Source organism: Loxodonta africana, chromosome 15 (genome assembly GCF_030014295.1).
Source record: "Loxodonta africana isolate mLoxAfr1 chromosome 15, mLoxAfr1.hap2, whole genome shotgun sequence".
Lineage (NCBI taxonomy): Eukaryota > Metazoa > Chordata > Mammalia > Proboscidea > Elephantidae > Loxodonta > Loxodonta africana.
Window position 1 is genome coordinate 23,262,543 of NC_087356.1, and position 13,743 is coordinate 23,276,285.

The 13,743-nt window shown below is 44.2% G+C and overlaps 1 protein-coding gene across 4 annotated transcripts in view; it reads left to right on the forward strand.

The window, feature by feature from the left end:
- The first annotated feature begins 218 nt into the window (after positions 1–218).
- ARHGAP25 (Rho GTPase activating protein 25) overlaps positions 219–13,743 on the forward strand; it is a 123,553-nt gene continuing 110,028 nt past the window's right edge. The window contains exon 1 of one of the 4 annotated variants that reach the window (XM_023552716.2): positions 219–652. Coding sequence is in view for 3 of the 4 variants with exons in the window: in XM_064268674.1 (XP_064124744.1) it covers positions 797–929 (133 nt within the window). In the remaining variant the exon portion in view is untranslated. The other 3 variants (XM_003413657.4, XM_064268674.1, XM_023552714.2) reach the window with 3 other exon arrangements.

Here is a 13,743-nt window from a genome sequence, read left to right on the forward strand (position 1 = left end):
GGGATTTTCTTTTTAACAAAACCATACCTTATATAACAAGAGCACTCATTCTGCTTTTACAACCCTTTCCAGATAACATTTTCTCAAGAAGAAGTGCTCATACCACATCATCTGCACTGAACAGCCACCCACTTCCTCAAATGCAAGGAAGCAGACAGTTAAAAAAAAAAAAAAAAAAAAAAGGCAGAAAAGCAGCAGTTGTTTATCACGGCCTCGCCTCAGCAAGGCCTGAGATTCTTTCAAACAGGAGCTTTGCTTCCCATGACGCAGAGCGAAGTGTCAACTGGGATATTTCTGGTAAAACTGAAAGCAAGAGAAGCGGGTGTGCCCTTCAGGAGGGTCCAGCCCCGTGGGACCCTGGGTGGCAGTAGGGGAAATTTGGTGCCACCCCCAAGTGACAGATGGATGGACTTTTAGTCTGAGATAAAGAGGGGGCACATTGGCAAATCAACCTCAGACCCAGGATTGCCTTTGAAGCAATCATAAAGGGGAATAAACCACAAAAGCTAGAGAGGAAGATCGGAGAGGCGAGAAGGGCACGGATTGTGATAACTCACCGCTTCGCTGGCTACTCACTCATACTGGAACAAAATGTCCCTGAAGTTGCCAAGGAACTGGGAGTTCAACCTGAAATCCGAGGCTGGGAAAATAGGTATGGTGGCTGTCTATTCTTTGCTTCTGGGGTTCTTACACTTGAGCACCCTCCATTTGCATGTTGGTCCCCAGGAGACCTGCCAACAAAAAATGGATCCCGCAGCAAATCTGAGCTTGGGAAAAAAATTGCATTCAAATTGAGATGTTGGGTCAAAGTTCCAACAGGCTCGGAGGGGCTTTTCTTTGGTTCAGAGGTAGCGGTGGAATGGAGTTCCTTGGGATGTGGGACCTGAGCTACTTCAGATGGGTTAAGCCTGCAGATCACACAGAAAACTGTAAGTTTCTCTCCATTTATCATGGAAGGATTATTTCTTTTTCATGTTTGAAAACTCATTCATATTTTAACTGGCTTTGGAGAGGACCACAAAGACTGAAAAGTCTTTTGATGTGCTTTATCTCTGAGCCAACTCGAGGTGTCCCGTTTGCTGAGTCTATTGAGTCTCTAGGTCCTCTCTGTGGGCTCAGGGAGCCAAGGTGGGGTAACCTGGGAGCAAAAAAGAAACAGTAAGGACAAGAATAGGAACTTAGAGACATTTAAAGTTATGATAAAGATCAAAATTTCAGTTAACAGAACAGAATGTGAGGGAGTTTTTAGATCTAAGAGTTAAGAGAGGGAGATGCATTTTGAGTTAATTGTCTTACGGGATGCTGGCATGTTTTCTGCGATATTATGACCTTTAATCCCTACCCCATTCCTGTACAGATGACTTGACATATTAATTTTCATCTGTAATATAAATATTACCATGAGGTTCTTTATGTGGATTTATTTTATTAAATTGATCAAAGTAATTTTGGGTAGAGTAATGGGGCCTAAAGTCATTGCCTATGTTTAATATATATACTCACGTAGTGAGATAACTTCCTTGATAGTAGACACGGATAAGTGTTAAGGTGTTTCTAACATCTTGAAAATGTTTTGCTTGGAGCAAAGTTTAGATTTGGGCCGCCAATGGCAGTTAATGAGCTACTAAACTTAGTGGTTTGGTGAAAAGTCACAGAACAGGGAGTATGAAGGATGTAAGTCTGGGAGAGAATTGAACAAAAATAGATTGAGAGTAAGCAGAGAAGCCATTTACCTTGGTAACCCAGGAGGGTCAGTACTTCCTAGTCAGACTGGGTTATTTACTGTATGCGGAGGTAGTTTAGAGAATAGGTGGGCTTTGGTACCTCGTACAGAACACTAACTACAGTTGAAGTCAATGTACTTGGCTAGCGCTCATTCTATTACGTGTTATACAATTTCATTGCTGGAAGTAAAAATTCTCACATTCTGTTTCTTTGAAAGTATCCTACGTCTACTAACATAAGGCCATTCTGTCCTGCCAGCATCTGTGTTGGAATAAGTGATAGGGTCTTAGTCTCCTCTGTTTAAAAATGGGAAACTTGAGCCAATTAATAGTTAAATGATTTTTTCAGGGTTTTAAGAAATTACAACATTAAAGCTCAGGTCTGCTTATTTCCGGGCCTGGGATTAGGTTGAATGGGTTTCATGATTTTTATCAGTGTTTCCTAAAGCACGGTCCCATGGACAGCCTGATGAGAATTGCCTCAGATTATTCCAGGTTCCTGGGCACCATTCTGACCTAAGGAATCAGAATCTCTAGACAAGTTCCCTCTACTACTTCTTGGAGAAAAAAAACTCTTGCTGTAGTCCCTGAGTGGTGCCCATGGTTAAGTGCTCGGCTGCTCTCTGAAAGAAGGCAGTTGAAGTCCACTACGAGGTGGCTTGGAAGAAAGGCCTGGTGATATATTTCCAAAAAATCAGCCACTGAAACCCTACGAGTACAGTTCTACTCTGATACACACGGGATTGCCATGAATCAAAGTTGACTCAGTGGCAGCTGGTTGGCAGATGCCGCGTGGCCTTAGGGACTTAGCATCCATAGCACACAGCACAGTACCTGGCCTTAGTGGGCACACGACACGTATTCGTTGACTGAATAAATGACTGACTACCAGTAGATGCTCAACTACTAGTCAAAAGTTTGGCTGTTTGAACACACCCAGAGGTATCTATGATGACAGGCCTGGTGATCTGCTTCCAAAAGGTGACAGCCTTGAAAACCCTATGGAGCAGTTCTACTCATGGGGCTGCCATGAGTTGGAGCAGACTCGATGGCAACTAGCGACAACAAGATGATATTATTCAGTAGAGGACAGGGTAGAACCGCCCGGCAGAGTCTCCAAGGAGCACCTGGTGGATTAGAACTGCCAATCTTTTGGTTAGCAGTGGTAGCACTTAACCACTATACCACCACGGTTTCCTATTCGGTATTAGTTAGTGAAAATCACATTAGAGGCGAAATATAGAGGAGCCCTTGTTGTTACCCATGCTATCTACAAGTTTGTCTTCCTGAGGGATTAGACTGCAGCAGAATACATTTCATGCGTGACACGCAAGACTAGAATTCAGACCACATGCTGAGTCCTCCAAGTGAAGAGTTGCTGACTCAGCCCCAGGACCTCTGGGCCCCTCTCCAGTGACCAAGTGCCACAGGAGGAGCTGGGCTTAGCAACGTATCAAAGGGTGCTCACTTCTATTACGAAGACTTGTGGAACTAGGGGTCATGCTAAGGAGCTAGTTACCTGTGGTTTTCCAGCCTGGGCTAGTCAGGAGTAGAGTAGGGGTTTTCAGGTTGGTACTATGGATATTTTGGGCCAGATAATTCTTTGTGGTGGGGGCTTTCCTGCCTGTGCATTGTAGGATGTTTAGCAGCATCCCTGGCCTCTATACACTAGGTGCCTGTAAAATCCTCCGCTCCCTGAGTATGACAACCAAAATATGCCAAATGTCCCCTGGGGTCAACATCACTCCTAGTTGAGAACAACTTGAGTAGATCATCACCAAAAGGGTGTGATTACAAGGGCATTTAGGACTGTACCCGAAATATCACCTCCATATCAACTCCATATCAACACCTACCCTTGTGGAGTTTAAGATTCACTCTCTTGGTCAGTTTTCTGGAAACCCTGGTGGCGTAGTGGTTAAATGCCACAGCTGCTAACCAAAAGGTCAGCAGTTTAAATCCACCAGGCACTCCTTGGAAACTCTATGGGGCAGTTCTACTCTGACCTATAGGGTTGCTATGAGTTAGAATTGACTTGAAGGCAACAGGTTTGGTTTTTTTTTTTAGTGAGCTATATCGGGGCCCCAGCTTATTTTTGATGAGCTACACTTCCAGTTTTCTCTAAATCCTGCGAGTGCTGAGTCCGGGTTGAAAGTCTTAGATGGATGTTCTCATCTATACTCCATCTCAGAGAGCAGAGGAGGGCCCTGCTGCATGGCAAGGCTGACCTGGAGACCACCCTGCGGCCTGGCAGATCCTGGTGCAGTGATGGGAGGGCAGGATCCAGGGCCACCCTGACTCTGACCTATTCCAGCAGCTGGAAGGCAAAGAGGATTGCAGGGGAAACAGACCTGACTTGAGGCAGAGCCAAGAGCACACACTTCTTCCTCTGATCCTTTATCATCTTCAGTTTTAATCCAGCAATGAAAACTGCATCACCCCTTCCGTGGCTTGCAGGCACTGTTTTTCAGATTACTCACACATTTGTCTTGCTAGCTCAACTGTAAACACGGAGAACAGGTTCCAGGACTGAGCAGCACCCTTGCTTCATTTGCTTGGGGTCCTAGCCCACCCAGCACCTGGCACGTAGACACTCCACTGACAGGATGATGCCCACCGCGGGAAAGCCCCCTTCGGCCTGGGGGTTTGGGAGAATTTACCTGCTGTTGAGTTGATTCTGACTCACAGCGACCTTATAGGGCAGAGTAGAACTGCCCCATAGGGTTTCCAAGGAGCGGCTGGTGGGTTTGAACTGCTGACTTTTTGGTTAGCAGCCATAGATCTTAACCACTTCACCACCAGGGCTTCTGGGAGCATTTAGTTGGAAGAAAGCTGGGTGAACTTCACCAGCTGTATCCAGTCACAAGCACCTATAATATTTTTTCTCAGTTACCTCCAACCAAAATAAGAGAGAACAAGGCCTAGAGAGTGTCCTCTTTGAATTACATAGGTAATCTGAAAGTGACAATGGTGGGGTGGGGGGCGGTATTGAAACAACTTTTTTTCCTCTGAATTGTAATGTTGCAAGAACAATCTATTCAGAAACAAAAACTCATTATTCTACTCTCTCAAGTAGTAAAGTGAATAATGTCAGTAGTGGTTGGTTGGTTGGTTTTTCCATCTGATACTAATCTCCTCATTACGTGTCTGACACAGGGCCTAGTTTTGTCCTTTAGACAATCAGAGAATAAAGGGAATGAAAACATTTGTTGTCTAAGACCTGCACAATTAGATGCGTTTATAAGGCTTTATGCAATGTAGGTTATTATTCTTGTTAAAAGAAGTCAGATGTGAAAGTTTAGTTTTAGATAGACAGAGAGAGAGAGATTAGATAGATAGATAGACAGGTAGATAAATAGATACATACATACATGGATAGATGATAGGTAGGTAGATAGACACACAGAGATAGAGATGATGAATGGATGGATGGATGGACGGACGGACGGACGGACGGACAGACGGACGGATGGATGGACGGATGGATAGATAGGTGTGGAAAGAGAGAACTGAATATGTAAAGAAGTCCTATTTTTTAATTAAAAGGTGATTTGAAAAAACAGATAAATGGACTAAACAACAGATAAACAGCATGAGCAGAAAATTTTACAGAATAAGAAGCCTGGCCAATAAACATGAAAATATGCCTCATCTCAATAATCGAGAAAATACAGATTAAAAGCACAATGACATACTTTTTTACACCCACCAAATTAGCCAAAATAAAAGAGGCGATTGGTGGCTCAGTGGCAGAATTCTTACCTTTCATGCAGGAGACCTGGGTTCAATTCCTGGCCAATGCACTTCACTCTCAGCCACCACCCATCTGTCGGTGGAGGCTTGCGTGCTGCTATGATGCTGAGCAGGTTTCATGGGAGCTTCCAGACTAAGATAGACTAAGAAGAAAGGCCTGGCAATCTACTTCTGAAAATCAGTCAGTGTAAACCCTAGGGACCACAACGGTCTGAAAATCAGTCAATGTGAACCCTAGGGACCACAAAGGTCTGATTTTCACCCGGTCATGAAGCACAGAACGGGGCAGCGTTTTGTTTTGTTGTGCATGCGGTCGCCACGAGTCAGGAGTGGACTTGACAGCAGCTAACAACAACAGCAACAACGATACCAAATGCCGTGGAGGTTGTAGGGCAGTAGGTACCCTCATACACTAAGGATGCAGCCATTTGGGATAACAATTTGGCATTGCTTCCTGAAACTGACGGTACACAAATCCTACAAACCAGCGATTTCACTCCTGAGAATATCCCCTAGGGAACGTTTGTGCAGATGAGCCACATGGATGCGCAGAATTCTGGAGTAGTACTGTTCATAATAACAGGCATCAGGAAATCACCCATTAATAGTGGAATGGGTAAGTAAACTGCAGTCTCTTTATAAAACGAAGAGCAAAAAGGAATTACTGTTGCACATTTACAGGAGATTGACTAGAAAAAACTTCATGGTGGGCAAAAAAGAGAAGTTACAGAAGAATAAAATATGATTCATTTGTTAAGTTTAAAAAATATAGATGTACTTGGCAAACTATAAATAAAAGCAATGAATTGACTAATATAAAAATTAAGATTGTTGTTACTTCTGGGGGGCGAGGAAGAGGGACGCATTTGTAAAGCTTCAAAGGAGCCTAAGCTCAGTAGTAGACACATGAAAGTTTGGTGGTAAAGGCACTTAAAGTTTGTTTTATTATTATATATAAAATGAACAAACATATATATAAAAAAAGTTGCTGTCAAGCAAATTCCGACTCATAAAAAAAGAAAGAAACTTAAAAAAAAAGTTGTTGTCAAGCGAATTCCGACTCATAGCAACCCTATAAAAACAGGACACAGTAAACTGCCCCGTAGGGTTTCCAAGGAGCAACTGGTGGATTCGAACTGCCAACCTTTTGATTGGCAGCCATGTTCTTAACCACTGAGCCACTGGGGCTCCAACATATAAATAAGCCCTCAAAAATCTAGAAGAAAGTAGTTACCTATGGGTGAACGACTTAAGGGTGAGATACACACACATACATGTGTTATTATTTTAAGTGTATTTTCCAGAATGAACAAGTATTAATTATGTCATTTAAAATATGCAAAGCTAAAACACGTTTCCAAAGTGCATGGCCAGGCACGTCAGCTCACGTCTTCAAAGTGGCCCATGCTCTTTGGCCACCCAGCAGGCAGCACCATAACCCTCATCTGACTGCAGTGTTTGAACGAGCCAGCACCCGCACCTGGTCTTCTGTAGACTTTCTGAATCTTGAGTCCCAGGATCCAGGGCTGTCTTGGCAGAGCTACCTGGCTGCACAGGGACCAAGACAGTCTGTCTGAGCATGCTTTGTGCTTAGTCTGAAAACTGAAATGCTGAATGCCTTGGTTGGGAGCTCCAAGATCATGCAGTCCGTGGTGAGCTGGTTGATGCTTGCTGAGTGTTTAACTTTGGTTAACCCTTTTTTTTTTTTACAATTCACTGCCAAAATGACAATGTGAGAATGCAGACCAGCCAGGGCTCTGGATCTAAAAATTTGATTTGCTGTGGCTGAAGTCTGAGTAGACTCAGGTGCCTGATGGATACAGGACCCCACAAGTGCCAACAGAGCCAAGAACACAAACAAGCCTTCCTTAGGCCATGAGCACTGACACAAGGGGTGCTCTGCCCAGGGCCCATGCCTATCATTAGGTGGAGGTTGCATCAGTATTCCTTGTTCAAGTAAAAATCTCTGTCCATAAGTCGTAGTTGACTCTACCCTTAGTCATAAATTCTTCCTCCAAGGCACATGCTCCTGCTGCTGAGGCCACTTGAAGAGCTGGGGCTGATGGAATCTCCGGGTCTCTTGCAGCAGCATCTGAGTGAGGGTGAACCAAAGGGATGACAGGAAGGCACAACCTTGTTTTACACTCACTCATGCACAAAGTCCTTCCTGCAGACATTAGGCAAAGTGGGCTTAGGTCCTGTATTTTATGTTAGTTGGAGCCTAGTGTCCTTGGATCAGCAGAGGTGGTGCAGGGCCTCTCGGTGCAGGGAAAATGGGTCTAGAGAGAGATGTCCCATGGGTCTGGTGTGCTCCATTCCAGTGGTCTTAGTGCTGCCATCTCTGGACACAACTCAAAGTCTATAAAGCATCTTCACATAGCATAACCAGTGGGAAAACTCTACAGGGACTCGGTGTGTCCCCTTCACAGCTGGACTGTGGTCTTTTGAGAAAGAAATGTCCACCATGTGGGTGTTGGAAAGGTCCTAGTACCAGTTAAAAGGAAGAGTTGGTGACTATGGTCCCCCTCACACACAGGGCAGCTTGATGGAAAACAAGCATAGCTTCTCGTGAGGCAGCACTACCATTGGCTCATTGAATGAGTTGAGATACATAGATGGGAGGGTGTGTGGCCATAGCAATTGGGGACAAATCATAGCTACTCTGGGAAAGCCTGGAGTGCAGCTCGGACAAGGAGGCACAGGATCAGTTGTGGGATTTCTGTCAGAAAGGATATATGCGAATTTTGTGGAGTCCCCAGAAAGGAACTGAGATGTGGAAGTTACAGGGAGAGAAAATATGTTTCTTGTGGGGAACAGACAAGAAAAGAGTTACAGTACAGCTAGATACGTCCTGTGGTAAGGACAGCTGTGGAGCTGTAGGAGAATGCTTGTGAGTAGGAAGTAGGGTTCCCACTGTCCCTCTCCCCAGCACTGCCATCCCCTTTTTTTGAGATATGTTGTTGTTGTTGTTGGCTGCTGTCAAGTTGGCCCCCAACTCCTGGAGACCCCAGGCACAATGGAATGAAATGCTGCCCGGCCCTGCACACCATCCCCATGATTGGTTGTGAATCGGACCATTGTGATCCACAGGGTTTTCATTGACTAATTTTCAGACGTAGATCGCCAGGTCCCAGTCTGCCTTAGTCTGGAAGCTCCACTGAAACCTGTTCAGTATCATGGCAACAAGTAAACCACCAGTGACAGACGGGTGGTGGCTGTGCACATGTGTGTTCTTCAGTGAGTGCCAGACTTGCCACCATCCTCACACCAATTTCCCTGCACATAATCTCTACTTCTTTGAAAAAGAAAAAGGCTTTACAGTTTTTGGTAGCTCCTCCTTGGTGAAGGAATAAAAGCTGAAAGTCCTTAAGATCTGACTGACCCTGCTCACCTGCCCACTTGCCACCTTCCTCTGCCTCCTAACACGCGCACACACACACACACACACACACACTTCTCTCACAGCAGACTTCAGCCACATCTAGCCTTCTTCTGTGGCTCTAAACACACACGCACTCAGGTCTTTCTTCCACGTAGGACCTGGTGGGTTCAAACTGCTGATCTTTTGGTTAGCAGCCAGGCACTTCGCCATTTCACCACCAGGGCTCCTTGCTTTAATGTTACACCCTCAATTTTTGTCATTATTGCAAATAATAATTTCATGAAGTCTACTTCTGATTGTATCAAAAAATGGACAATGCCAGTGATTCCTATGCGTAACTCTCTGTGAAAAACCTGAGAATTCAGTGCTTAGAAATAGTCTTCTTTGAGAGACTGCTATGCTTCCTTCTTTTTGATCAGACAGTGGTGCAACTTACTGTTTCCTTCTTCATTTTGGATGCCAGGAATCTCAAAGCTAATTTCGAAACTCAACTCCAGTGACTTTCACCCATTTGATCGGCACACCCATATTCTCCTTTGATAAGAAAACTTATGTGTTAATTGTAAATAGTTTTTCAATATGAAAACCCTATTATCTTTTTTCTGGAAAGGGGTATAAGCATATGCAATATATCAGAACACAACTCCTCGGATAACCTGTGGGTAGATTTCATACTTTTCAATAACAGCTGAGCATTATAAGTTTTCTTAGGATGGTGTTCAAAGAACATCAGTTCTGAAGGTTGGCTCTACTGAGTTCACAAATGAAAACATGATTTTATGAAAACATATATTCTTTCCTTGGAGTGATAAAAATTATGGTATCCTCACTACATTCAGGCTGGCCAGTCATTTCACCCATTCATTCATAAAACATGTCTTTGCTCACCTCTCACCCTGGTGCCATAGTGATTGAGTGCTACAGCTGCTAACCAAAAAGGTCAGCAGTTTGAATCCACCAAGTGCTCCTTGGAAACTCTATGGGGCAGTTCTACTCTGTCCTGTAGGGTCTCTATGAGTCAGGATCAACTTGATGGCAATGGGTTTTATGTGACAGACCCCTTACAATGAGCGTTCTTTCCTTCTGCTGTGCCTCTTATGCTAACATTCTCTCAACTACACCTTCACCTTGTGTAGAAAGAGATTCTTAGCTTTGATGCTATGACATATTCACTATAAGCTACGAGGTTAGTCATTGTGGCTGACTCAGGGTACAGCTCCTGCTCTCCCTCCTCAGATCACCTGCCCACCCCAAAATGTGCACGCAGAGCTCCTAATTCCATTTGGGGAGAATGATGCTGTACCTACCACTGGCGTCCTGGCCTTTGGCTGCTGCACCATTTGTGTGCTTCCTTGGGTTTGGGAGTTTCAAAGTGAAAGAGGAAGTGCTACAGCACAGAGGTTCTGAGGCTGATGCCGACTAACTCGTATAATTTTAAAATAATTTCATAAAGTTCCCCAAAATAATTTTCAGATTAACTCTAAACCAGCTATTATATAGTGGTTAGTAAGCTGGCTTTAGAGTTAGACTTCCTAAATTTGAATCCGAGCACCACTCATTACTAGGTATGTGATCTTGGTCCTCAGTTTCTTCATCTATAAGATGAGAATAATAATAGTGCTAATCTGATGCTCCTTAGAAGCAAGGATGTCAAGACTACATCTCACACACTTTGAACATGGGATCAGGAGGGGCAGTCCCTGGAGAAGGACATCATGCTTGGTAAAGTAGAGGGTCAATGACAAAGAGGAAGACCCTCAATGAGATGGACAGACACAGTGGCTGCAACAGTGGGCTTAAGTATAACAACAATTGTGAGGATGGCACAGGACTGGGCAGTGTTTCATTCTGTTTTACATAGGGTCGCTATAAGTTGGAACCAGCTCTAGGGCACCTAACAACAACAACAATCTATATGGTTATTGTGAGGATTAAAGCAAATAATCTGTGTAAACCCTTAGCATAATAGTGGGCACAGAGTAAGTGCTTCCTAAACATTAGTCATCATGATCATCATCATTATGGGCGTTTCTAGAATGTAGGTCTGATACCAACTCCTTCCAACCAAGCCACTGGTGAAAGCCATAGACAGTAGTGCTAGGATTTTGTTTGCCTCAGGTCAGTTTAGTCCCACTTTTCTTCAAACACATGGTATCTGCTGATCCTCTTTCCTGACCAATGTGTGTCCCTGGCTCATGGCAACTAAGCTGGTCTGTGCTTGGCTGGTCCTGTCTTGTTTCTGACTCTTTACACTTCCAATCATTGAAGGTGCAGTCCTTCTTTAATGCACATGAATGGTATCAATTCTGTTCGCGTAGCTATACCTATTTTTTTCTTTTCTTTTCTTTGGTTTTTGCCAGTTCTTTCCTAAATCACTAAAATGCCTGAGTTGTGACTTTCCAGTAAGGATAGCCAATAACTTCTGGTAAGTTCCCTGCAGAATGCCTGCTGTAGAAATGCCACTCGCTGTCCCGGGGCTGTTGTAACAGGGGCAGTTCCTCAGTTCACCTTGCTTTAGGCAGGAAGAGGGTGACTCTGCTTTTGGAGCCACTTCTCTCAGAGCGCTAACTGCCTCCTACTGTCACACGTACCTGTAGACACTGAAGTGAAGTTAAAAGTTGTTCTTTTGGGCCTCAGTGGGGTTCAGTGGTTGTGATCACTTACTTGTGGGTTACAGCAGTGGTGAAGTAGTTTTCCGGTTTGCTGTAAGAATCCTGCAAGTGATCCAGTGTTCTTTTCCACATCACTATTGTTTACTTAATTGTGAGGAAACAACAGAGCCTTCAAAGGAAGGCTCCCTTCTTCCTTGCTGTCAGTTCTGCTGTACTACCCAAGGGCTCTTCCGAGTACCTTCTTTCCCTCTCACTCTGCACAGCATCCTTCTGCATCCCATCCCATGTACCTGGCATTTAGAACCCAGAATACCACTTTGGTGGTGGGTGAGGATCTCATCCTTCACACAACCCAGAGTTACAATGATAACAGATACAGAATATAGTTGTCACTTCCAGATGATCTTAGCCAAGGCCTTTTGTTCTGCCCTGAGATCGATCTGTTTTATCTTCATTTGGGCACCATCTTCTCTCTGTGAGTCATTATGAGTTCTCCTGCCCAGCCAGGGTGACCAGATGCCCTGATTTGCCTGGGACTCAGGGGGTTCCTGACAAATGGGACTCTCATTGTGAAAATCAGGAGAGCTGCCCTGCTTCCTAGCTCTCCAGGCCTGAGAAAACTAATGCAGTAATTGCGATAGGTGTTCTGTGTATTTCTTGAATTTCGTTTTTTTTTTTTTAATTGCATTTTAGGTAAAAGTTTACAGCTGAAGTTAATTTCTCATTCAAAAATTCATACACATATTGTTTTGTGACATTAACTGCAATCCCCGCAATGTGACAGCATACTCTCCCTTTCCACTCCAGATTCCCCGTGTCTGTTCAACCAGTTCCTGTTCCTTCCTGCCTTCTCATCCTGCCTCCAGACAGGAGCCGCCCTTTTGGTCTCCTGTATCTGATTGAACCAAGAGTCGCACTCCTAACATGTCTTAGTTTTTCTTTTATAGTCCTGTCTAATCTTTGTCTGAAAAATGGGCTTCGGGAATGGTTTTAGTTCTGGGTTAACAGAGTCTCCAGGGGCCATAGTTTCAGGGGTTTCTCCAGTCGCCAACAGACCATTAAGTCTGGTCCTTTTACTTGCATTTGAATTCTGCTCCATACTTTTCTTCCTCTCTATCCAGAACTCTCTGTTTTGTTCCATGTCAGGGCAGTCATTGGTGGTAGCCAGGCACCACCTAGTTCTTCTGGTCTCAGTCTGATGGAGTCTCGGTTTTATGTGGATCTTTAGTATCTTGGGCTAATATTTTCCTTGTGTCTTTGGTGTTCTTCATTCTCCTTTATACCAAGTGGGATGGGATCAATTGATATATCTTAGATGGTCGCTTGCTCACTTTTAAGACCCCAGATGCCACTCACCAAAGTGAGGTGCAGAACATTTTCTTAATAAACTTTGCTTTGCTGGTAGACCTAGATGTCCCCTCAAACCATGGTCCCCAGACCCCCGCCCCTGCTACTCTGTCCCTTGAAGTATTTGGATGTGTTCAGGAATTGAATTGAATTTCTGATGAGGCCACACAGTTTAAGGTAGAAATAAAGTTATAGGAAAATGTTTTTAAACTTTGAATTATTATTCTTTCCTTCTAGTCTCCAAGATCAGAAGTCCTTCCACAGCCTTTATTTGGCCTATTGAACCTGCCATGCTATTTTCTTCCACCTGCTTTTATGAAATCTTTTATCCTGGCTCACACTTTCTCTGGGAGGACTGGGGAGCCATGCTGCTAGTCATATTTCAGGGTACTTCTTTCCAGAGTCAGACAAAAAGACCTGCCCTTGCGAAACCTATATCTGGCCCCTTAGTTTGCCATTTGGCTTTCTGGATTTTTTTCAACTCTGTCCTTCCCTGCCCATCACCATGGCTAATGCTCATCTCCTCCTGAAACTCCCAAAACCCAAAAAACCAAACCCACTGCTGTTGAGTCGATTCTGACTCATAGTGACCCTATAGGACAGAGTAGAACTGCCCCATAGAGTTTCCAAGGAGCACCTGGTGGGTTCCAACTGCCGCCCTTTTGGTTAGCAGCCATAGCAGTTAAACGCTACGCCACCAGGGCTGAAACCCCCAAGTACGATTAATTCCTTTTCTTCTATGAACTATACTGTTTTGCTCATTTTTCTTCTATTCTAGTCAACACATGTTTACTGGTCAGTGAACATTGCTGGATAAAATCAGACCACAGAGATGTCTGGATTCACTTTGAGTTTCTGACCAATCATCTTAAGTGGGCATTCAACAGTGCCAGACAATCCTACTACGCCTACCTAGTAAATTTAC